Source organism: Eufriesea mexicana, unplaced genomic scaffold (assembly GCF_001483705.2).
Source record: "Eufriesea mexicana isolate 0111107269 unplaced genomic scaffold, ASM148370v2 scaffold106, whole genome shotgun sequence".
NCBI lineage: Eukaryota > Metazoa > Arthropoda > Insecta > Hymenoptera > Apidae > Eufriesea > Eufriesea mexicana.
In genome coordinates this window covers 1,000,712-1,026,446 of record NW_016908282.1, presented here as the reverse complement: position 1 = coordinate 1,026,446, position 25,735 = coordinate 1,000,712, and the positions used below count along the sequence as shown (strand labels likewise).

Genomic DNA, 25,735 nt, shown 5'->3' with positions numbered 1-25,735 from the left:
GTAATTTCATTATTTTGCTTAAAGTTAAAAATTTATAGTAGCATTAGAAAAATAAAACTTATTATTAATAATTATTAATTTGTTAACCAATTATTATTAATTTTATTGTTAAACAATTATTACGATTATTTGTATAATTTAGAGATATTTCTGAATTTAAAGAAATTTAATCACTACTTTCAGATTTGCTATTTTTTGAAATTATACAAAACAAAAAAAAAGCATTAAATACACATTGGATTGCAAATAACAGTTCGTTATAATGATTTTAAAGAAAAATAATAGTTGGTTTTAGAACTATTTTCACGTTAATACAAAAAAAAAATAAACATGGACGAAAATTTATATCGAACATTTTTATTAAGCACAATTGTTATTATAATCTTAAGTTACACGATTTAATATCTGAATTGTTGATTTCTGTGTATAATTACACAGTACAAGTCTTATATAACACTTCTTTCGTAACGGTTAAAAAGTGTTAACGTTATAAAGACATTTTACGGCCTTCGATAGATATATCCACTGCTCTCCTAGTTGCTTTTATTCGTTTACTATCAATGTAGTTTTTCATATGCCTTTCGAATCTATTCATTTGTTTCTTAGTACTCTGTAATGTCACATAATGTCATATAAGTTTGAAATATACGTAAAATAACAGTATGAATGAAATGTAAAATAAGTATACTTACTCTACTAATATCAACATCAGACTTCCAATCAGGTCTTATAACATAATCTTTATTAGAAGGTCTAGGAACTCTAGCCCTTCCAACCCAACCAGGATCTCCAGGCCTCAATGGCCTAAAGAAAGGATTTTATTACATCAATCAATTAAAATTAATAGTTTTGATAATAAAGGTTTGAAAAATTCATACTTAGCATCTCCTTTTAAAGCTTTATTAATATCTTGTGATTTTTGGGAAGAACCACCATCATCGATTTTTCTTCGTTTTTGAGGTGTTTGTTCCAAATCTCTTTGCATTCTTTCTTCCTTTGATAAGGCTTTAAAATCTGCAGATAAATTAAATATGGGTCGTGCCCATTCATTAATTAATTTGCCGGCCCGCTCTTTATTTTCTTTCGTTTCTTTAGGATGCTTATAAAGATACATTACAGCTTTACCAATACCAGATTGTTTTAAGGAAGCTTGGTCGATTCGTGGAAACTAAAATATATATTATATGTACAATATATGTATGTATAAATCTTGTATATAAATGATCAAGTCGTAAACCTACTTCCCACAAAAGCTTCAAAAGACTATCTCTTATTTTTAAAGATGGCAAGGAGCGATCAGGCATCGGCGCCAACCAATCTGTTAAAACTGACAATACATTATGCTCCAAGAAAGCTAACTGAAGATCGTGTTTTTTAAGTTGTGATAATACTTTCGGTAACATTGCAATTTTATTGGTAGCTGGTTTATTCTGCTGATTTAATTTTCTATCTTCCTCTGATGCAGATTTCATATCAGATAATAATTGAGCTATAATGTCGTCATTATCGTTAATTATATCAATATCTTTTCTTTTGCGTCTTCGTGATTGTTCTTCTTTCTTACGAGCTAACATACGATCAAAATCTGACATTGAATCATCTCTGAAAATCAATGCATTTATTGCCAATTTTGTATGTATAATCATTAATATTTCATTAGATTTGTTAATAAATAAAATCTAATTTCATCTAATTAGATATCATTACTTACATATATCTGCTACTCCTGATAAGCATATATGAAATATAAGAATTAAATTTTTATTACAGGCATAATTTTTCACATATAAAACATAATTTACTTACAATCCTCCTTCCGCGATTATTTCATCATCAGAATCTTCGTTCTCTTGTACAGTATCTTGAAACTCTTTGTTTCCTGCTACTTCACCTTCTTCCTTTTGTTCATCTCCATCTTTTTTTACTTTTGTTACTTCATCGTCTACTTCATTATCCGAATCGGTTATTCCATGTTTTATCTTTTTTGTTGCTTTAATACCACCCTCTTCTTCTTCAGAATCGGATAAAACTCTATTCTTTTTTTTAATAGCATCTTCAGAATCTTCACTGCGACTTCTTGATCTTCTAGACTTTGATTCTGAACGAGACCTTGATCTTGATTTGGATCGCGATGAATGTCTAGATCCAACAGCTGATGCTGACCTTGACCTTGAATGCGATGGTGAACGTGATCTAGAATGTGATCTTGATGGCGAACCTGAAAGGGATCTGGAGCGGGATTTTGATTTTGATCGTGATCTCGATTTTGATCGCGATCCGGAACGTGATCTGGAACGAGACACTTTTGAGCTAGAGCGAGATCGAGATCGAGATCGAGATCGGGATTTAGATGATCTAGAACTAGATCTTGACCGAGAACGAGAACTTTTTCTTGAATTAGGAGACTGTGATCCTTTACGCGATCCTGATAAAGATCTTGACTTTGATCTGGACACTGATTTTCTTGAACCGGATCTTGAGCGTGATCTAGATTTTGATGCGAGTCTCGAATCTGACGGTGTCCTTGATTTCGAACGTGATGGTACCTTAAGTTCCACTGAAGGTGATCTAGATAAGGATTCTTTTCGCGATGTTCCAGGTGATTGTTTTCTTGATTCAGAATCTGATTTAGATCCAGATCGGGATCGAGATTTACGTTTATTATCTGGAGATTTCGTAAGGGATTTCGAACGTGTACTATTGTGCGAATTAGGGGAATCTTTTCTTGATCTATCCAGCGATCGAGATTTGGATCTCATACGTGGTGGAGAATTTTTAACACGCGATGGTGAGTGATCTTTTTCTTCCAAAGCTGGAGAAAGTGAAGCTTTTTTCTCATCTAAACGTGATCTGGGAGACCTACTACGTGACTTTCGACTAGGACTATTTGATGGTGATCGAAATGCGGCTTGAGGCGATTTTTGCGAATTCGATCTGGATCTAATAGCTACCTTCGGAGATCTAGAAGGAGAGCGGGAATTTGATCGGGAACGCGCCTTAAATGGCGTAGGTGATCTAGAACAGGAACGAGAATTAACTTTTGGGGAAGAACATTTTGATGGTGGATTACTACGTTTAGGTGATGTCGATCTGGATCTAGATCGTGAATTTTCTCGGGACGCTAAATCGGAACTTTTTCCAGATTCTGCTGGAGAAGAACTTCTTGATCTTGAACGTGATCGAGATTTTGCCGAACCCACAGAACCAGGTGACTGCGATTCGCTTTGAATAATTTTTCCATCTACTTCTGGTGTTGGAGATTTAGAAGGTGACCTTGAGGTACTTTTCCTTCCAACAGATTTTGAATTAATTCTAGATGATCTTTGATTTTTAACAGAAGAAGGGGAAATTGATCGGTTCCTCGAAGGTGAACGTGAAGGAGATCTAGAATATGATTTCCTAGAGTTAGCATTAGAAAGCACAGACGCTGGTGATCTTGGTTGTGCAGGTGATGATTGATTGGATCTGAAAGAAAATTTTAAACATTGCCATGTCTCACAAGTAATATTTTTATATTATTTAGATAATTGTAATATTGAAACCTTGGAGAAGGACTGCCAGAATTAGATTTGGATCGACTTCTAGCAGATCTTTGAGAATCCACGGATGGACTTTTAGATTTCTCATGTTCTTCTTCGGACTCACTTCTGTCTTCTATAAAATATTACCATTATTACATTATAAAGCTTAAGAACTTAAGTATATTGTACATATGTCAAAAAATAGTTTTGAGTCATTAAGAGTAACTATAATTAGGTCTAATTATTATATTTCTTAATAATTGATACTCTTTCAATTAAATTTGAAAAAATTTGAACAATTTAATTTACCTTCACGATTCATTGCACTTATATACAAATACAAATATACACCTTGTCACTAATTATTACTAAATACTTTTTTTCTAAAACAATAATGTATGAATTTTTCATAAAGGTCCTACTAAATTATAAAACAGTCTCTTATTTTTAACAATAAATTAGAATTGACAAACATATTCAAGAAATACATTTATGTTAAAATAACTTAAGAAATAAAGAAAATTTGCTGAAGATTCGCGTGATTGGTCACTTTAGTTTTGACTTATTTTGTTAGGTTAGGTATTTAGAATCAACCAATCGCTATATTTCTTAAATTGAATGCAAACCTTGGCTAATATAGTACGACTTTATACGCACCCTATACGCGTAGTTCTATAATTTTATTATGAAATCATAAAGTATAAGTATTTTTATTATATTAAATATTTGTATATTATTATAAGAAAATATTTGTAAATAGGATTAGATATAAATTAAATTAAAACATATTATACAGATTTTAAATAAATGAATATCGTTTAAGTGAAATTTGATGAAGTTATCGTGATATTACTTTCTATTTTACGTATATTCAATGGTTTGGTCGAAATTGACCGAAGATTACCGAGTTTCGTCGAATGTGCTTAAAGAACAATATGGCGGCCGTGGCAAAGTTTTCGCCGCCCGTATGAGAAATTCGCATTCGTCAAGATTGAATAGTTCACGGTAAACGTTAATCATACGGTAACCCTGTTTGGGTTACATAGATTAGATCGCGAGTGAAAATTCGTTCGTGTCGTAGCACGTCGAGGCAGCCCAATGCAGGTCGCGCGCAATTCTTGTAGCCCAAATCATGACTTCAATGCTGTCCAGCTTTAACCCGCCTATCGTTAAGCGATTGTTGGGTTGGAAAAAAGCGGAAGGAGAAGACAAATGGAGTGAAAAAGCTGTTAAAAGTCTCGTTAAAAAGTTAAAAAAGTCCACCGGCCTCGACGAACTCGAGAAGGCCATTACTACGCAAAGTTGCAACACGAAGTGCATTACTATACCGAGGTACGCTTACTTTATATGCCTTTGCGCGTGCATAAATATTGCAACTGATGGAATATATAAATATTTTTTTACTATTATTTACTTGTTTTTATATCTATTTTGAAATATGTACCATGTCAGTTCGAGGATTTCGACTATTATATTTATTTGTATCGTCTGTATCAAAATTTAGAGAAATAGAAAGCGTTTGCGTGTACACTTTGCCGTTCATATTTACGTATCATGTATTCGTGCGTATAATGTCACATTGTATATTCACTGACAGTTCTTTTTAGTACTAAGTAGAAATGATTTTTCACTTTTTCTAATGGATTTATTAAATCTAGTATTTCGTAATAATTTCTTTTATAATTGTATTATACGAAGTGTTTCCTCTGCAGTATTATAATTTTATTCGTGATCGTGGTTAATACATATTTGTTGTATGACGTTTATTGGTTATTACAGTTTTTGAACGTTATAAAGAGGTGAACGTTTAATTTCTTGAAATTTGTAGACGATTGTAATCAAATTCAGTTAATTCTACGTACATTTAATATTTATAAACTTTCGAATAAATCAAATTTAAGAAAATTTTCATTTCGAATTATACTGTCGGTTGCTAATATTTATCCTGAAGTTCTAATAGATGTCATTCTTACAGATTTCGTTTTTCCATTATCAGATTACAAGAGTCAGTCGATCTAAAATCGCGCGAGTGCTTACCTGCGCGTACGTTCTATTTTCATATGCTAGAGAGTTCGCTTAGTACTATAAGATTCTTTTTTCGAATAAAAGTTTAGGAACTTTGAATATCTTTCAATCGAGTCGACGTTTACAAGATTTCTTACGCATTGCAAGCGATCATCGCGTGATCATTATTCGATGTGTTTTAGTCTAATTAATACACAGGTTACGATATATTAAATACGTTATTTATGTCATTATGCACGGATGCTTATCTGTTTATTGTTTGTAGGTACGATACGAAACGATAAACCGTACGATAGTTGCACGTACTGATTGTACATCATCGTTATCTTAGTAGTTATGTAATAATCTTAACGAAGATGCGATCACAAACAAATGAGTAGACGAACGACGCGTAACATTGTTCGATACGGAAAAACCGATAAACGAAATTTCTACCGGCCATTCTTTGTGTTTCCGATTGAAATAAGTAACGATCAACGTACGCAGTATCCGTTTCGATTGAAATGTGCGCTGTGAATGGAACTCACGTGTGAGTCACGTTGCTGTACGGGATCTATCCTTTTGCGCGAATATTTCCTTTGTGATCATCATCTTCTTATCTTTTTTATCTAATAACAAATGTATTAGAAGCTCATATATTTTCCATACACGTACGTTCTAACTATCGTCAGTTGTATAATATCTTTTTGCTAATAGATATGTCTGCAACGATAATATATAACCTATAAATAATTTTGCAAGATTAGACAGTTGCTGCTAATGATCTATGACGATAATTAAAACTAATCGATAAGACGAGCAATTGAAAAAATAACGTTATACATTTATGACGTAATCTTTCTTCGTATAGGTTATACCCACTTTTTGCACGTTCGTTAGCGTCCATTGGTTAGTGAATTCGATGGCGGGATAAATATCGATAATTCAGTTAGGATACGCATTCGAGGTAGCCTGCGCGAATAAATCGCATATCGGAATCGATTGTAGCTCGGCGCGCAACTCGTAACGACTTTATTAATAGTAATCCTAGCCACGTTGTCGCGCGTTCAAGGATATTCGGAGAAGAGAGGGAAAGTCTGTCATCGAGAAAGGCAGATCCTTTTGTAACATAAACGAAACGCGCTCGCTTCGCGGTGGTTTAGCTTTGCTTCACTTCGCGTTACTTTTCCCGTTTCCTAAACTCGCGAATCTCGTACTCGCAATTTTTCGATCGATCGAGATCACGTAATGCGCGTGCGATATCGTCCGGAAATTCGATTTCGTTAGCTGACACTGTACGCCGACGCTACTCGATCAAATAAGCGTCTACCTGAAGAATACTCGGCCATTAAAACTAATGTTTGATATTGTGCCGCGATTTGCGCGCGCACTCGCTTCCATGCTGCGATTGCTATTCGAGGAAATTACATTCTTGTTTGTCGCGCGCATACACCGACCGAGTTGTCGCGATGCTCCGTGAATATTGTTCTGTTTTTGTCCGTCTGTCCCTTACCATCTGCAAGGGTACGGTAGATTATTAGGTTGGTCAACTGCCGTAATATCGCTCTTTTTCGACCATCGTATATTTCTCTGGATATGAATTTTCGCGTTCTTGGATTGCTCGAACACGAGGTATTTATTTATACGCAGGGCTAATATTTCTAAATATTATTATTTTATGATCTATTATATTATGATAATTTTAATAATATTTAAAAATATGTTAACAATGCTTTTTTCCCAATAATATTGATTTCTTGTCCGATTTCGATTACCCGCATCGTGGTTACAATTTTGTAATATTACAAAAGTTGATAAAAGAATAGGGTTCTAACAGAGTACGAAAGAATTACAACAATGAAAGTATTTTAAATTATTCCTTCATTAATTCGGGACTTTAGTTCGTAGTTCATACTAATCCTAAATAATATTTCGTCGTTAGATTTTCATTACACGAATTGTGGTTAGAATTATCAAATAACGATTTATGAAAAGTCATGGTTTAAAGAGGATGCGAGAGAATCATAACTTGAATGTATTTCTTGTATCGTTGTCCAAAGAGAGCGTTGTGCATAATTGTTCCTTTGCCCGCTCGAAACCTTTGTCCGCGGCTCACGGTAAACATAACCTTTTTGGTTCGATGCGCGAACCAGTATCCAGGCTGCTTCCATTTTGCCAGATTGGTAGCTCGTGATAAGAAATGTCCTGTATGGATTATGTATAGAATTATACGCATCATAGAAAATACTCTTAGTGGAACCTGGTTTGATCAATGTTTACGTAACACAATCGATACAGTAAGGGGTATTTACGTAGAAAATGAATGACACAGATTTTGCGTTAACGCAATCTCTCTCTCTCTCTCTCTCTCTCTCTTTTTTTCCGTTGAAAGAAAAGCGCGACTTATAGCAGACGCAATTACGTAAGTTCGTAACACCATGTCGATTCACGTCGTGATCACGTTTGCTGAATGCACTTACGAAAACCTGCGAGACGAGATAATTTTTTGATGACTTTGTAGGTTTTTTACGGCTCCGCTCAATGATAGAGGTGGGGCGCGACGTTTTCATTTCGCTCGAAACTGAAACAGGGAAAATGATAGAGAAATTATGGAAAATGAAAAATCACAAAATATGAGGAAAAATGAAAACTATTCCCATGCGGGTATACCGTGCAAAAGCGTTTCGTTCCGAGAAGTATTCCGGTTATCCTTGTAACGGCGCGGCACATATGTACTCGAGAACGGAATCGGAGTAGCTTCGCTCGAGATGATATAATTTATCGCGTCGGTTTCGTTAGCTCGTTTTTATCAAAGCAGCTTTTCCCCTTGGCTTCTTCTTTTTCTTTTTTTCCCTTTCCGATTTCATAGTCTTATAAACGGAACTTGTCGTCGCGACATTGACACGGTGCCTAAAGTTTGACGCGGCAATCGCGTTCCCTTATATTGCACTATAGCACTCGCCCGCCATCAGTGTGTCGATCAAAATTATCCGAGAAATCGATAGGCCGTGCTGTGTTTACCAATCAAAACATTCCGTTCGTTACCATGTCTGTTTTATCTGTACCAGGTAATTTAGCGTTTCATAGAACTCGTTGCGTTCTTGGAAAAAAGGGGCGACTGTCCTTGTGCGACAAATTCGTTTTTCTACGAATACCTGAAAGGGTATGTGAGACAGAAAAATGGCCGATCACGCAGGATCACCTCCTGGTCTTTTCACGGTCGTGTGAGTGCGTGCGTGTGTAAATCGAGGAGACAAGTAGTGCTATAACGCAGCCAGTGCGAATAAGTGCACAGCTCACGTACCGTCTGTTTTCTTTTCTTTCTTCCTTTTAAAAAACGTGGGAGCGCACTCTGTCTGGTTGTCCGTGCAATCGACGATTAAACCCGATTAAGTCGCGCCTCTCGTTTGATGCATACGTGGAAAGAATTTCACGGTGAACGCGACTCTCTGTCCTCGAGTAGACAATGGTGCGTCAGCAAGATGACTGAAATTGCAGAAGGAACGATACTCGTGCATCGCTCTACGTTCTTTCTGATCTCGGGTAGAGCACTTTCCTATTTCGCCTAGTCGCGATTCTGCACCTCCCTCTCTCCCTCCCCGGGCTGTATAGTTTACGTATGATCATTGGTTCCTTCCGTGTAACCGGGATCGAACACGCTCGTTATCCTGCTTTAGAACATTCGATTCCTCATCCATCTGTCAACGATCCTCGGAATTATCGGAAAGCAAACTCGATCTGGTTAATCGATCTATAGATATCAGTCGATCGAAGGATTGCTACATTGACGTATCGACACAACTCGATGTGAACGCGAATACGGTGGTCTCACGCGGCCACTTTCCGAAACAATCGGTAAAAGGCGCGCGCGCATCATCGCGGATGAATAGTCGAAACATCAAAGTTCTACTCGATATTGCAACGGAATTGTCGATATTATCGGCGCATCGTTGTTACGTAACAACCAAGTGGAGGAAACAAGGGCGGTTGTGTGTACTCCGCGGTTTCATGCAATACATTTCGACAAATTTCATTTAAAAATCCACAATGATTTCTTCGTCTTTACATCTTCATCGATGTCAACCGTTTGGACGAACGTCGAATAGTCTCGAACGAAAGGTCGATATACGAGTTACACTACGGGATGCCATATTCGTCTTAGCCGCTTATTACATTTCGCTGTAGCATCGTGTTTATTTGCTATCGCGGTGATGATGATGATATCATCGATGTCGATAAAACGCGAAACTTGGTTATGTTCGAGCGTTTCGTCGTTGAGTTTTCGGTGTCCCTCGGAACTATACTTTCTCCTATGCTCGTCCGTCGTCGGGTTAACCCCGTGAATCGCAGTGATAATACTTAACACGCGAATTCAGGCCTAGAATTGAGATCGAGATCGCGCAGGAAACTACCATATAAATTCCGTGCGAGCGTTTCTGAATTATTATGTAACGAAGAGTAGTGTCGAGCGATTCCAATTGAGGGTTACATGCACGTAGACTATACGTAACGAACGGATAGATAGGCAGAGAAAGCGAGCGAGAGAGAACTGCAGATAGACCAAGAGATCAAGGAGAGGAGAGAAGAAAGGAGAACCGCGGAGATGACTCGAGGAAAAGAAGAGATTTAACAATCACGGCACGAGAACGATATCGAACGTATATCGAATTTCGTCCATTTCGTGTTTCGTATTGCATTTTAAACCCGTCGAAAATTCGGCATTCGATTTGTAAACGATTCTGTAGAATTTTAAACATGTAGTGAACTAAGGTTATAAAATTGTACTAGTACTTCCGTGTCGATCATTCGCCATGCATTTACTCTGCTTGTTGTCAGCGAGCAGTTTCTCTGTTTCCGGTGGATCTCCCTCGAATACGTTCACGAGTTAGTCAAGTCGATCTCGTGAAAGATAAGCAGGGAGATCAGTAGGAGGAACGATGCGTGGCAATTGACGATCGGGCGGGTCGATTCGTTCGGCAAGTTACCCCTGTCAAGCGAGAAACGTTGCACCGAATGTACGACGGCAGTTTCTTTTTGTCGGCAGGCGCCACCGCTTCCGGCGCGGCAGACGCGAACACAGGAGACTAGAGCGAGAAAAGAGAGCAAAGGAGGCAGGAGGAAGTTGGTTGGACGCGTATATACATTAAAGCGAGAGTTTTAAGACTTGGTTTCGCGTCGAAACGGTGCCTAACTTAAACACCGATGTTTCGTCGATACTATCCTCTTCGCGTTACGATCGGTGACGACAAACGCGACTTCGTAAATTGTCGTATCGCACGTCGCAATTTTTGACTGTCGTAAATCGAATCGCACTATCGATATATCGATATTCGTTCGACTTTGCGCGAAGTTCGGGGTTGGTCGGTCACGTGATGCGATCGCGTCTAGATTTGAGGGCCAATTGGCTGCGCGCACATGCGACGCGGAATAATAATTTTCGAAATCGATTCCAGCGATTAGGTTTGTTTTAAAGTTGGAGAAAGATAAGATAAAAGCGAGTCGTTAAACGATCGATTTCTTTGTTTTGTTTCTGGACGAAAGGCCTAGTCCAGGCGGCGTCGGTGACAACGGTGTCCAAGGAGTGCGCGGCAAAGGCCTGCCGCACGTGATCTACTGCCGACTTTGGCGCTGGCCGGATTTGCAGTCGCACCACGAACTAAGGGCAATCGAGCATTGCGAGTACGCGTTCACGCAGAAACGGGACGAAGTCTGCGTCAACCCGTACCATTATCAACGAATACAAACACCAGGTAGGTACACTGCTCCTACCGATTGCTTTCGTAACTTCTTCTCGTGGTCACGTGCGTTCCCGCGCGATCTGATTCGATGGCGCAGACTCGCTAGTTCGTATTGAGAGAATAAATTTTGTCATGGTCAACGTATGTACATTCGCTCGGTTCAGGGTTCAACTTTATTCATTATTCGAAACTGAGAAGTTTCTATTCCGAAATATCTGTACTAAAGTATCAGTAAGGTATGATTAGTTTGGTTTCTAGAAGCATAAAAGATCGTGTGATTATTAGTATACGAATTTTTGCAGTTTTGCCAGCCATTCTCGTACCACGGCATAATTTAGCCGGGGACGAGTCCGTCCTTTATAACACTTCCATCGAGGAGCTCAGTGTTAGCGTGCCAGAAAATACGAGCTTCCACGCGACGTTAAATCATCAGCACCATAATCAACAGAGTATACCGCAATCACCGCAGCAGCAACAACAGCAACAACAGCAGCAGCCACCGAGCAATCCGTATCAAGGAATGCAGGTTGGTGCCAAGTGAATTCATCTTGGGTTGCGAGAAATAGCGTTTAAAAGGTCACATTTTTCGAAAAAATTTTTATTTTTTTTCTAGAGTATGCAGGCGACGAGTCCGGCTAGCGTTGGGAGCCTAGGAAGTGTTCAGGGTTCACCACATCCGGCGCCTGGATCTATGGATCCTCCTGCCGATACTCCTCCTCCTGGATATATAAGCGAAGATGGTGATAACATGGATCACAACGACAATATGTCCTTATCGCGTTTGTCTCCCAGTCCTGTGGACGCACAACCAGTTATGTATTGCGAACCAGCCTTTTGGTGAGTGGGTCTTCATGAAATTAGGCAAAATTAAATCTCGATGCAAGTGGGTGTCATTTAAGACACTGATTGTATCGAGGATACGATTGATGCATGATTCAAATAAGTCTTTTTGTTTAACCTCATATTTGTTTCTTCGTTTTTGCAAGGTGTTCGATAAGTTACTACGAATTGAATACGAGAGTGGGCGAAACCTTTCATGCGTCCCAACCGAGCATAACAGTGGATGGATTTACCGATCCAAGTAATTCCGAACGTTTCTGTTTGGGTCTGCTGTCGAACGTTAATAGAAATACCGTAGTCGAACAGACGAGACGGCATATTGGGAAAGGAGCTAGATTATATTACATTGGCGGTGAGGTGTTTGCCGAATGTTTATCCGATTCGAGCATTTTCGTGCAAAGTCCTAATTGTAATCAACGTTACGGTTGGCATCCAGCCACAGTTTGTAAAATACCACCCGGTAAGTAGTGCGTTCAGCGTTATCCAAGGGTGCCTTTCTTGTATTTCTTTAGCGTAAAGATCAAAGCTTATCTTACAGAAATTTTTCCTGTTGATCTTTCTTGCAGGCTGCAATTTAAAGATTTTTAACAACCAAGAATTTGCGGCATTATTATCGCAATCGGTTTCTCAAGGATTCGAAGCTGTGTATCAGTTGACTCGGATGTGTACGATCAGAATGAGTTTCGTAAAGGGTTGGGGAGCAGCGTATCGTCGGCAAACCGTGACGTCGACTCCTTGTTGGATCGAGTTGCATTTAAACGGTCCATTGCAATGGCTCGATAGGGTACTCACGCAGATGGGATCACCGCGTTTACCCTGTTCCTCGATGTCATAAGGTTGTATGCTTTTCTCCTCGATGAATGCGAGAAAACAGGGACGATACGTGTGCTGTCATTGTCGTCGTCGTTGTGTAAATTGGTTTTTCTTACCGCGGATTCATTGTTTTATCCGATTTTTTCCAACCATCGACTACAGTGATAAACAGTGCAAGAAACGAGGTACGATTACCATTTTCACGAAGCGTGTATGTGTATCCTAGCTTCAAAAGTGTATGGAATACGAAATCGACTTCGTGTTCGAAGTGCCAGAAAAGCATTCGATCGAATGAATGCAGATAAAACTGGCGATCGGTTAGCTATAGGAACGCTCAAGTGCTCAAATCGCGATGCTTCATCGATGTTTCCTACGGAAGAAAGGAAAGGACGATGTGCGGGCAAAAGAGTGCAGACAAAACCGGTTCAATGTAACATTCACACAGTCATCACCAGTACAGAAAATCAATTCTTCGATAAACTGGGATATCACGATCGAGAGTACTAAATAACAAAATAAATAGATATTGTTGGCTCACTTATCGCACGTTCTGTGTGGATATAGTGCTTTACGATTCAGGGTTACGAATCCGATTTTAACTGAATTAAGAGGGCGAAAAACAAGCGTGACTCTGTGTGTATGTGTATATATACATATATATATATATATATACGTATGTACGTACGTACGTAACCAGATATGTAGGTGCATATGTATATGTGTACCACGTTGAAAGAAAAGCTCAGTCTTTACATATTTTTATCGCTTGTTAAGTCAACGCACTCCAGTCGTACAGTATACGTCAGCCCTTACAAAATAATACATAATATTATGTACATTCACACAGTTTATAGTCTGCTGAAAAGAATTTCTATAGGGTGGGTAAACGTGTATACCCGTTGAAAAGTTTCTAACAGCACTGGTCTATTCGAAGTCTTTGTCAGTGTTTTTCCTACGAATAAGACGTTAAAAAAGAAATATACCTGTAAAGTCTATTTCTCTTATATGATAATAATAAGGAAGAATTACAGTGTTCAATATGTACGTAACTATTTACACGTTTTGTTAATGTTACTACATCCTCGAATGGACCAGAATGTTCGAATATTCTCACAATGAATCGCATCAGGATGGATAGTTATGTTTCTGCGTGTTTCGAGGTTTTATGAATGGTTAGTCAGTTGAGATGAATCATCATGCATCATGAGCATATAATGCGAACAACGTTTGACACAGGACAGACATTTTTTGACCGAAATTGGAAATGTTGTTATGTATTAAGGTGTCTTATCTTGGATAATTGATATTCTTATTAAGAGTAAGCGCTATATTTCTTAACGTTGATAGAAGTACTAAGCGCACGAAGTCTGTGCTAGACAGAAATATCTATTTACTTGATATCGTATGGAAAAAATTGATCAATATTTCAGAAAATTATGTACGTATATCTACTACCGAGCGTCGGGAAATTTATGCGCGGCATAGGAAACGTTAAAGTGCACATTTTGGTGTTGATGTTCAGTGTAGCGAAACACTCGTTAGTTGAGAATTGTTGCAGAAGTATTTGGTTCATTGTATAGGATTGTAAACAATATTTCTTACGCGGAAAATATGTTTTTGCATGCAAAGGATGATCAATTTGATTATACAATCTTTGACGAAATATAGTTGAAACGACGTCTTCTGAGATTTTATATGGAAATCATGAATGTACGAAAAGCGTATACAGTTTTCGAGCGATACGAAAGGTACGATGTAATGATAATTTGTAAACATAAGGAAACTTTATCACGAAGAGAGGATGCAAGAAAATAATGGTCTGGCCTTGAATGTGAGATGCTTTTAGATATATCGAGCACATTGTTTGTATACTATTTTAAATTTATTTACAAATTGTTTCAGAATCAAGTGTATTAAAAATTTCTATTTTATTGCAGATTTTATAAAATATTTCATATTCGAGACTAACCGAAGCAAAAGAAATACAATTTTTAAACAACTTCAACGTCTTTCACGTAGAACGTATGAACAAGATGAGATAACGAAGTTACGTATTTTATTATATTACGAGATATATATTAGTATCAATGTACGAGCAGTCTTTGCACAAAGTGCATGGATTCAGTTGTCTTTTTCTTCTTTTTTTAACGAATAAATTTTTAAAGATAATCTATACACGACTTCTGTGGAGTCTTTATGTACGATGGGGGCCAATTACATGCACAGAATGCGAGATACGATCTCAATAAGAACGTCAAACGTTATGGAGAATCGGTTCCTCTTTATGTATTTTTTTGCCAGTATCGATCATTTTACAATGTTTCTAATTGACTTTTGAAATAGCGAACAATTGGTTAAACATTAATATGTGCATAAATCTGTATAAATTACACAAAGTAACGGAAAACAATCGAATGTTTTCGTTAATAATTAAGGTTAAGAAAACGTCGTCGTGAATAATCGCTAATGCGAAATCTATTTTTTTAATAGTATCTTAATCGTTTTGACGAAGAAGAATTATGTGCTAAGTTTTTAATCACTTTTATGAAAAGGCGAGTGATCCATTATAGATAACATTTGTCATGAATCGTTCAACGTCTTTTGTTCGTATTGCGCAGCTGTTCGCTTTTTAATATTTTACGTATCTTTTCCTTCCTTTTTCTCTCTTTTTACTATTTACAGATTGACCTTTTATACGTCGTATGATCATAAGATGCGACAGTGACGACGACGATTCGTGAACTTGCCAATTATATATTTTTATTGAATCGATATCTTGTTCCAACAATTATGTTGCATTACTAATTTTGAAAAAAATATCGAAGGGAGGTCAAGCTTGGGCAGTAGCTATGGAAAACATAGTTGAGAAGAAAAAAGAAATCGCCAGATTTCATGTGTCATCATTTTATTGATACTTCGTTGAATCTTAGATAGTGTTCTAATCGCATAGCCTAAGGGCACGAATGCATTGATTTTTAACCAAGATATTTATTTATCTTAATCAGCACGCATATTTGATGCTTCATTCTGTGAAAAAGAAACGTCTGTACCATCGTAAAAGCTTATTGGAAATTACAAAAGAACCGTGTACACATTTCGTGAAAGTCGAACACGACATCGTCGGGCAGCTCGAATAATTGAATAGTAGTACAAGTGAGAAAAAAAGAAAAAAATAGCTGTTTATTGCCAATATAAGATGCACACCTCCTTGGACTCAGACTAATTGGTACTGTCTCGCATAAGAAAGAAATTAAAGTTTATAATTATTAAACACGTAACAACCACTTGCCTCTCTGCCAGACTGCCACTAGTGTACTAATTAAGGAAACATGAACAGGGGAACCGAAGAACTCGCCCTCGCCTTTCTTCGTCGTCCTCGAACTCCTACTCGTTCGTTTTACGTTAGCATAAGATCAAAATACACTTATAAGGTGAAAGAAGAGACAGACCAATGAGAAACGCGTTTATTTCGCCAAAGTATATTAAGTGTAGCAATTGCCAAAGTTTTTTTTGTAAGTACAAGAATGTCGAGTCGATTAGTCGCAGTAGTCGCGATTCAAACGCGCACGAATTGTTAAATTATCAGCGCTATCGCCTTTTTTTCTTGAAAATTCGTAACTGTTACCATTGTTAAGCGCGCCACGTCGTTATGTTTTATCTTCATTTTTATTTTACGTATGTTTAGTGTCTTGACCTGCCGAAGAATCGAGTGGTCCGACGATTATAAATTTTTAATTCTATAGCTACTTATATATTTCGTGTGCTAATAGCAGCATGCACACAAAGGGAAGGATCGACTAAATGATAACTTCTACAAATCAGATATTTTTTTACATATTGAAAAGACGTGAAATTGTTTTACGTGCGATATATTTGATGACGGTTAATCACGTCGATGTTTCCCTGGTGTGGATGAGATCTTTTACGAGAATACGAGATAAAATCGAGAGCTTGAAAGAACGAGTGCGGGAGTATATAGATGAGACGTTGCGACAAGAAATATCGAGTGTGAGACTGTATAATAATTATAAATAAATGTACACGTTAAGTATAATAAATATGATTCTGTCGCTTTTTATTACGTCATAGATGCGAAGAAACTACACCTAGCAATGTCACAGGATAACATACCCATAAATACGACGAGGTAAACCTGTCTAGGAACATCACTACATTTATGGGAACGCAAAATTGTTGGGACTAGGTGATAAGAAAATTTAAATCCATTGAACTTTGTGTGGCAAAGAATTTGTATCATTTGACTACGACAAAATGAATACAATCTATACAATTATACAATGTTGCGTTTCAACAACTTCGTCATCAACGCCCGTGACTTGGTAGCAGCAACAATTGTAATAAAACCTTGATGAACTGATTTTATGGTTTCACATTTAAAGAGTAACATTTTCAAAGTGAGTTCTTAGAATTGTCTAAAATTGTCGAATTATATTAATTTTTTTATACATATATATTACGGACGAAGTGACTTTATATTTTGACTACATGGCACATCGATTAAACGTATAAGAAGTTTTAGAACATACGATAAATTACTAATTCGTATCATTTAAGTTGGATTATAATATATATGTTTAAAATTCTTCATATTAGCTTCAATTATACCGACAGTTGCTTAAATATTTTTTTTAATAACGATTAAAATACGATATCACATATAAATCGAATGTGATTAACGTACTTCGTTGGAACTTCAATGTTCAAAAAAAATGGACCACGAGCGTAGACTAATTATAAAATATTAAGTTCAATAATACCAGATCCATAATTTTCGGCATATAATATAATCAAATGATGTTTCGATTTGGATTAAAATCCAATGAAAATTTTTCTCATAAATGATAACGCGGATATGATAAACTTTTTTAAGACTTTCTCTTCCTCTTCTTCTTCTTCTGCTTTGTATGCTATCTCTTTCCCCTCTTTTCTTAAAATTGGTTTGTTGCTGCTGATTTTATGTAAATTGTTATAAGCGGCTTCGATGTTTAGAGGTTAACATTTTCTTTACAGAAAATATGCTCATAGAGAGGCCAACAGTTGCAAGGATATACGCTGATTTGATAACATTGCGTTCCAGCATGTTCTTACGGAATGCGGACGAAACGGACCCCTGCACCAAAGAACAAATTTGTAGAATTTTTATTTTTTCTATAAAAGGATTACATAAACTAAAGAAATTATAACGTTTTAAGGCTATTGTCTTGTATGAAAGAACTTGATATGTATTATATAAGATTTATCTTTAAGTGTTAAATATATTTTACCTGTTGCACAGATAATCTGAGAGCATACAAGGTGGGTTGAGATAGATTCATCTCTATGCCAAAGGTTTGCTTCGTACTCTAAAAGAAATACAGAACACGTAAGTTGCGTATTTTTTTTGCATGAAATATAGGCATCAAAATTACACGCAGTAGACATATAAAATTGGAGAACGTCCCAAATTGGAGATTATTGTAAACAGCTTGTTTATTTTAAATGCTAATGCTAATTCTGTTAATGTATTGTTCATAAAATTATATTAGAAATCATTTTGTTATTTTGTTAAATTTTTACACATTATTTTGTCTTATTTTTCAAACTAGAAATATATTTTACTGGAAATTTAAAAAAACTTATGTGGGAGACGAATAATATAAATAACATGAAAATTGCATCGATAAAAAGTGACAAACGCGTACATGTATTTAATTTAAAAAATTGGCTTGCTATCGACCATTAAAAATAAAACGAAAATCAATGATATTTTTGTTGGTAAAGTTACTAATGTTTGATGTTAAATAACCTTAATGCGAAATGTTAGTTAAGTTAGATCTGGCGTCGTCTAAGACTACATGTTACTTTATATTTCAGTATCTTTATGTAACAATATATATTTTCGACCTGTGATATAACAAAATTTTATTTTCTACAAATGTATCACATTAAAATGTCATATATTTATGTCATGGGAAGTGAAAGATGAAAATACTTTTTAAATTTATGTAAGATGTACATAGTTAATTTTGTCATATTATTATAATTAATTATTAATATTACCATGTACATTATACAAACATTGAAACGGACATTTTGTAATACAAGGAAATAAAACGTCAATATAGTTTGAATGTTATCAGATACATTATAGTATTAGAGTGTAACCATACTTGCGGCGTATTTATTACTCCATTTGTGTTAGTACATGCCGATATCACACGTATTAAATGCATAAAAATAGAAAAATACATTTTATAATATAAGATTTATTATTGATACTGTAAAATTTAATTGAGTTTAAATACTAAGTTCAGTTAAAATAAGTATTGTTGACATTTTTTTGTCAATAAAAGAATATAATGTGCGGCGACGTTAACCTATAAATTCCTAATTGAATAGACCTCATTAAGCTTAACAACATAAAAAGATACAGCAAATACCAAATTTTATATTAATTTCAAGAAATATTTAATATTTCTGCAATATTTCATTAAATACATTCTTAAAACACGAACAATTCTACTTCTTAAATAATAGTTAAAAGAATGCATAGTGTGGAACATTCTTGGGCGTTCTCTTACGTAATCAATAAGAGTATTTTTATATATCACAAAATAAATATTTCAATATTAGAATTAGTTCACTGTGAAAATATATACTGGAATAGTATACTTACCACCGTGTGCGAAACGTGCCGATGAAAGAGACGATCACTGAGGGTTTACGAACCTTCTACTTAAGCTGTTTTCTCAACACTATCGATTTTACGTTTCTGAACATTGATTAACGTAAATTGCGCCATCTTTTAACAACTGTCTATACTTACACTATCATTTCCACTGTAACTTGCGTCTGGCAATGAGGAAATTTTGTTTGGTTTAATGTATATTGTATTTCCAGAATATGGTATGGAAGCTCTACACGTTTACCATATGATGGTACTGAATTTAAAACTTTTCACATTAAGCAAGAGATGTCACTTGATTATACTCTTGTGTAATAAATTAAAAATTTATATAATATAAACATTCTCGTATTGTCTATATAACAATGTACTAAAGTTTATTCAACATTATATCATTTTATATAAGAATAATTTATTGGCGAGCTGTACAATAAATATATAACATCGTTATTATTACTATAAAAAAGATGTCTTTGTTTAACGATCATCTCACTGGTTGAAAGATTAACTTTGTCAGAGAAAATAGTTACTCAATGACGCATGTTTTATCTCGGAGTCATTTCCGTGGGATACCACAATATCCTTTGAAATCGTCAGTAGAGTCATACTTCGCTTGTTTAAAACTAAATTCTCATCAAAAAGTGAAATAATGTCCCGTTGGATGATATTCCTGTTTTTGATTCAGTTGTTTTGTTTAGTGTTTTGCCAGTATAAAGATGCGGAAAGTCTCTGTGCGTCTCAACAAACCTGCAAGTATTGCCTGCAGACTCCGCGATGTGTTTGGTGCTCCACTCCGGTAATTACTGATACCTGAATTATCAATAAAAAGCTTTCAATACTTTCAAATTGACAATGAATATTTTATTTAGGTGTACCATCAAAGCGGGAATGGACCTTTGGTACGATGTGTTACCAGAGAAAAATTTTTAAAAGAAGGTGATCACTGGTGTCAAAAATCAGATGTGATAGATGCAAGAGATAATATAACGCTGCTGGAAAATAAACCGCTATCCTCGACGAAACGCTCGAGTCCTGTTCAGATTCAACCCCAAAGGATTCATTTGACACTCAGACGAGGTAAGCAAGCCCTTTCGTAGTTACGGCTAAATTGTTTCTCTTGGTAAACCATCTCGTTCGAAATTAATTCTTTGTTCACAGGTGAAGAATATCGATTGATCTTGAGATACAGTCAGGCAGAGGACTATCCAGTGGATTTATATTATCTGATGGATTTATCGGCGTCCATGGTAACTTATAGGGATCGATTGTCAGAACTGGGGCTCCAATTGGCAGAAGCTATGCGTAATTTGACATCAAATTTTCGTTTAGGATTTGGTAGTTTCGTGGACAAAGTTGTATTGCCTATGACAAGCACAGAGCCGGAAAAGTATCTTGAAACTTTCATGTTCACATACCATACATGTCGCTACGCTTTTCTAATTTGACGTTCCAATCTTGCAGACTAAAACAACCATGTGTATTGGGTACAACAAGAAAACCATGTGCTCCGCCGTATGGATACAAGAATCAAATGCCTCTTACCGAGAACCTTAACCTTTTCAAAGTAATCGTTTTACAGTGTCATTTACTTTGATTGCTAATTCACAATCTAATTTTCAATCTGTGATCCTAATTCTTTTTTGAGGTAGACTAACGTGCAAAAGGCGCCAGTGTCCGGTAATCTCGACTCTCCCGAGGGTGGTCTCGATGCACTGATGCAGGTGATGGTTTGCACCAAGGAAATTGGCTGGCGACAGAATGCCAGACATCTTATCATTTTCTCCACAGACGCCAGTTTCCACGTAGCTGGGGATGGGAAAGTACGTAAACGCGATTGGACGAAGACTGCTTTATATTTCTTCGAAAATTAAATATACTTGCGTTTCAGCTTGCAGGAATAATCGAACCCAACGATTGCCTTTGTCATCTGAACGACGAAGGGTTCTATACGTACTCGCTCCTCCAAGATTATCCATCCATAGCTCAGGTATGCAATTTCATCTTTTGCTTAAATGCGCTGCGCAAGTAAAGTATTCGTTTATAACTGTATTTTACGTAGATTAACAGAATAGCTCGCGAGCACAACATGAACATCATATTCGCCGTTACGAGCCAAAGGAATACGACGTACAAATTATTAAGTCGAAGCATCAGTGGCTCATCTACTGGAACGATAAATAGCGATTCTCAAAATGTAGTTTCTCTTGTTAGTAGAGAATACGAGGTACGTGCGAATCTGCATACCTAATATTCGTGCTTCACGGATAAATCTTGATAATTTTCTTCAGAAACTGGTTAACTCCATAACAATGACGGACAATGCGCCAAAAATGATCGACGTGAAATACTTCTCGCGATGTTTGGACAAGAAAGGTGAACTGAAAGAACGACAAGAATGCGGAGGATTACGAGTGAGCGATGTCGTTGAATTTGAAGTAGTGTTGCAGGTACATACATATATACATACTTTGATATATCGGATAACTTCATTCGAGACGTACGTCGCACAAACTGTTTCGATCTTTGATGCGTAAAATCTTCTTGTTCGACATAGGCGACGGAATGTCCGACAAATGCCGAGGAAACCAAGACTACTATGCAGATAAAACCAAGAGGCATAAACGAGAGCTTGACGATCGATCTGAGTATAATATGCAGTTGTCCTTGCGAGGATCCACAATATCCGGTAAGACGGTTAACCTAACACTAGTTGGCAGATCTGTCTCGTCGTTATAGTTTCACAGACGTGTATACATGCACCATCTGAACCTTTTTCGCACATTTTGATTGAAAATGTAGGGTTACAAGGAAAATTCGGAAGATTGCAGAGGAAATGGTACTTTGGTCTGCGGTATTTGCTCCTGCAATGACGGCTTTTACGGAAAGCAATGTGAATGCGAGGGAAACGAAGTAAGAGCCGAGAGCGAAGCCGCAATGGCGAATTGCAAGCCTGACAACGACACCACGGAAATTTGTAGTGGCCATGGGATCTGTAAATGTGGTGTGTGTGATTGCGTAAAGCGTCCCAATCCGCAAGAAGTTTTTTACGGGAAATATTGCGAATGCGATAATTTCTCTTGCAAACGCAGCGGCGGATTGGTAAGTGAATGTCCCCGTCGATAACCGATTAAGCAAACAAGGAAAAAAAAGATGCTTCTCGACGAAGTGCACGATTTCAACGCGAGAGGTCATCAGAAGTACGGTTTAAGTTACGAGAAGAATGACAGCTAAACGATTTCTCGCGCGGTGCGTAGAAATAGCACGACGAATGCATGCGCGCGCAGAAACGCTGTTTACTTCGCATTATTACGTACCAGCCGAACGTATATATCCGTGTATCGTAAACTTCGCAGTGGTGAAGTTGTTCGGGTAATTTCCCTTTTAAGGAAACCTGTACGGTGCCTTTTAGAAAAACGGCGGATAAATTATACGTCCTTGCGTGTATTCTATTATTCCCTCTAACGTTGTTCTTGCGTTTAAGGTTTGTGGCGGGCGAGGCAAGTGCGAATGCGGTACTTGCAATTGCTTGCCGGGATGGGGTGGCGAGACGTGCGACTGCAAAGAAACCAACAGCACATGCATACCGACCAACAGCGAAACCATGGAGATTTGCAGCGGTCGTGGTGATTGCATTTGTGGTAACTGTTATTGTCACGAAAATGACAACATCCGATACTCGGGACAGTACTGCGAGGAGTGTCCCGTAAGTTTTCATCTGCTTATCAATATGCGAATATTCGACGAGTAGTTTATTAAGTATACAAATTGGGTTCTCGCGGTTTCAGATATGTCCTGGACAACGGTGCAAGGAATTGAAGAATTGCGTCGAATGCATGGTGCACAATGCCGGACCTCTCGTTCAAAATAGGAGCTGCGATCAGTGTCTGCATGACATACATATCGTAAGACGATAGATTGTTTGTATTTAAATGGCGGTAATGAAACGTCATTAAAGTTCTGCTATAATTTTCAAACGGACAGGTAGACAAGGTTGAAGAACATCCAGAGGATGAGGAGACTGGGGCTCATATTTGTCGAACTCCTGGCGACGCTGGATGCACATTTGTGTTCAAATACGAATATTACAGAGGTGGTAGTGGGGGAGATATTAAGATATTTAAAATTCTGGCTGAAAAGGAGCGAGCGTGTCCTGAACCTATTAACGTTCTCGGTAAGTGCATAATGGTAAACCGGATACAACGTGCGATAATACATGCATTCCAACGTTTGCATCACAGGTGTTGCTGTAGGATTAATAATTAGTACTGTGATTATCGGTTTCTTGATTCTCCTCATTTGGAAGATATTAACAACGATTCACGATAAACAGGAATTCGCAAGATTCGAACGACAACGCGCTCTTGCTAAATGGGATAAGGTAAACGATATTGATTTTTTATTTTCATTTAATTAGTTGAATTCATTTTATTAATGCAATAACTGCTGATTTAGGGGGAAAATCCATTATACAAAAAGGCTACATCGACATTTAAGAATCCGACGTTTAACGAGAATTCGAAGGACTAGGTAAAATTTATTTCTATAAAACAAATATCAGCGCACGAGATGTTTCCAAGCAAAGACTTTTGCTCTACTGCAAGGTAGTCACTCCGATAGGTAGCGCCACCATAAACGAACTGAGAACGACGACGCCATGTTGGTTAATTGCTTTGCGAGAAAACAATTTCTAGTCGATGAGAAGAAACGTTTATCCTTCCAATCTTTATGGGAAACAACTTCTGCCTACTTTTATACTCGCATTTTTATCCAAGGCATGAGTGACGTGTTAAACTTTTTCTCCACTTTTCACGCGAATCTCCCAATCCGTTTTCGGTACTTTACTTGTAGACTCGTCATTCTGAAACTCCATTCTGTTTTTTGGCGACTATTAATTTGCGATGGTAAGAGACATAAAATATAATATTTTGCGAGAGAGGTATACCAGGAAGTAGAATCAATGTGATCACGATGGCCGGTAAGACGAAGGTCGATAAGCGATCAGTCGTAAATCAATTTTAAATTTGATCCGAGGATTTTGCGTGGAGATAGGTCCTGGCCTTTCGGACGATTGTTTCGAATATCCTCTGGCCTCGTACTTTATTGCTCGCTATGCTCGAAGAAGGCAGCCTCGTAAGGAGCTCGTAAATTCGTCACCATAGTCGGCTCCTGCTGCAAAACCCTGCGGCGACTCGCTGTATTTCCCACCAGAAACCTAAAGCTCTACCCACATTGAATCCGCCCATACGACTTGATTACTCGACCCTGATTATCTCCTCGGTCTCCATTATAGCGGTGCTCGTTTTACGGATAAAGGCGTGTCGAGGAATGCGACGAAACTTTCGACGATTTTCTTTATCGTCGTTATTACGTATTACTGTCAATTGGCAAATGCGAAATAAATAGTCGTCATTCATTTGTCGAGAGTATGTAAGGATGAATAAAAAGTTATTTACCAACATAATGTCATCAACGTGACCTTTATCGTCGGTGTACATTTAATGTTTCCTACATCAAGGTTCGCTACCGTCCGGATTACACGATACGATTACCTGTTCGATAATCGATTTACATTTTTCAAAGGAATAAAGTAGCGTCAAAGAGAAATTATCATTCTAAAGGCAAGTTTCGTTTACCGTCAGCGTTTCTACCAAAACCGACGCAATTTTGCGAGGTTATGATTCGCCTATGTAATCGGGCCTTAAGGATAGCACAGAAAAGCAGTCGAAGGAAGGAGAGAATAGCGAAGCCGGCGCTCCGCATACTAAATCACTGCCGCACGTCCGTTTCTTTACATTGTACAGATTTTATTGATTATTTTACGGCCGGGAACATTGTAAATCTCTTCATCCTGTATCGGCGTCTCACCTCGCTCAGCCGTGAGATGCTCCCACCGGGTGCCCATGGCGCCAATTACGCGAGTCGAACAGTATTGTTGTCGTATTCGTTCTGATCTGTCAGCCGTGGCCTCACGAGCATTCCCTGCGAACTAACGATTACTTTTCACGTCCACCGTATTCCTTGACAAACTTCGTGGAATTTTAACGGAGTTATTTGTTCCAGAACGAGAAGGAACTTCTCCACGACCATAGGTACGAACGAAAAGGCCAGAAATACATCCTAAACGAATTTTCCGA

The 25,735-nt window shown here is 37.3% G+C and overlaps 4 protein-coding genes across 5 annotated transcripts; 2 read left to right on the top strand and 2 right to left on the bottom strand.

Moving 5' to 3' along the window:
• Positions 1–487: 487 nt before the first annotated feature.
• Positions 488–3,986, bottom strand: LOC108555064 (IWS1-like protein). 2 transcript variants are annotated; one of them, XM_017910556.1, is made up of 8 exons: positions 3,831–3,986; positions 3,543–3,654; positions 1,807–3,465; positions 1,712–1,726; positions 1,242–1,602; positions 879–1,168; positions 693–804; positions 488–610 (listed from the first exon to the last, which is right to left on the bottom strand). In XM_017910556.1, the coding sequence occupies exons 1-8, from the start codon at positions 3,841–3,843 to the stop codon at positions 488–490; spliced, it is 2,685 nt and encodes an 894-aa protein (XP_017766045.1). In that variant the 5' UTR covers positions 3,844–3,986. The 2 variants fall into 2 exon arrangements, with proteins under 2 accessions (XP_017766045.1, XP_017766046.1); XM_017910557.1 differs by lacking the exon at positions 1,712–1,726.
• A 469-nt stretch (positions 3,987–4,455) lies between these two features.
• Smox (Smad on X) lies at positions 4,456–13,806 on the top strand. Its single transcript, XM_017910558.1, has 6 exons — positions 4,456–4,853; positions 11,067–11,275; positions 11,566–11,789; positions 11,877–12,100; positions 12,250–12,563; positions 12,670–13,806. Exons 1-6 carry the CDS (start codon positions 4,654–4,656, stop codon positions 12,936–12,938), a joined length of 1,440 nt encoding a protein of 479 aa, XP_017766047.1. The 5' UTR covers positions 4,456–4,653; the 3' UTR covers positions 12,939–13,806.
• A 3,020-nt stretch (positions 13,807–16,826) lies between these two features.
• On the bottom strand, positions 16,827–19,700 carry LOC108555034 (uncharacterized). Its single transcript, XM_017910516.1, has 3 exons — positions 19,593–19,700; positions 18,202–18,279; positions 16,827–18,047 (listed from the first exon to the last, which is right to left on the bottom strand). The coding sequence occupies exons 2-3, from the start codon at positions 18,250–18,252 to the stop codon at positions 17,904–17,906; spliced, it is 195 nt and encodes a 64-aa protein (XP_017766005.1). The 5' UTR covers positions 18,253–18,279; positions 19,593–19,700; the 3' UTR covers positions 16,827–17,903.
• A 508-nt stretch (positions 19,701–20,208) lies between these two features.
• Positions 20,209–25,050, top strand: LOC108555025 (integrin beta-PS). Its single transcript, XM_017910497.1, has 15 exons — positions 20,209–20,397; positions 20,471–20,678; positions 20,760–20,988; positions 21,063–21,165; positions 21,251–21,421; positions 21,490–21,588; positions 21,661–21,825; positions 21,890–22,048; positions 22,156–22,287; positions 22,401–22,700; positions 23,083–23,304; positions 23,387–23,503; positions 23,583–23,772; positions 23,840–23,979; positions 24,054–25,050. Exons 1-15 carry the CDS (start codon positions 20,251–20,253, stop codon positions 24,126–24,128), a joined length of 2,457 nt encoding a protein of 818 aa, XP_017765986.1. The 5' UTR covers positions 20,209–20,250; the 3' UTR covers positions 24,129–25,050.
• The last annotated feature ends 685 nt before the right edge of the window (positions 25,051–25,735 follow it).

Coding starts and splice junctions, on each gene's coding strand:
- LOC108555025 (XM_017910497.1), top strand. CDS start 20,251: ATGTCCCGTTGGATGATATTCCTGTTTTTGATTCAGTTGTTTTGTTTA. Junction 21,589..21,660: donor ATTATCCATCCATAGCTCAG/GTATGCAATTTC, acceptor TATTTTACGTAG/ATTAACAGAATAGCTCGCGA. Junction 21,826..21,889: donor TTGTTAGTAGAGAATACGAG/GTACGTGCGAAT, acceptor AATTTTCTTCAG/AAACTGGTTAACTCCATAAC.
- LOC108555064 (XM_017910556.1), bottom strand. Junction 1,169..1,241: donor TTTTGAAGCTTTTGTGGGAA/GTAGGTTTACGA, acceptor TATATATTTTAG/TTTCCACGAATCGACCAAGC. Junction 611..692: donor CTGATGTTGATATTAGTAGA/GTAAGTATACTT, acceptor GTGACATTACAG/AGTACTAAGAAACAAATGAA.
- LOC108555034 (XM_017910516.1), bottom strand. CDS start 18,252: ATGAATCTATCTCAACCCACCTTGTATGCTCTCAGATTATCTGTGCAA. Junction 18,048..18,201: donor TCAGATTATCTGTGCAACAG/GTAAAATATATT, acceptor TCTTTGGTGCAG/GGGTCCGTTTCGTCCGCATT.
- Smox (XM_017910558.1), top strand. CDS start 4,654: ATGACTTCAATGCTGTCCAGCTTTAACCCGCCTATCGTTAAGCGATTG. Junction 12,101..12,249: donor TATTGCGAACCAGCCTTTTG/GTGAGTGGGTCT, acceptor CGTTTTTGCAAG/GTGTTCGATAAGTTACTACG. Junction 12,564..12,669: donor AGTTTGTAAAATACCACCCG/GTAAGTAGTGCG, acceptor TCTTTCTTGCAG/GCTGCAATTTAAAGATTTTT.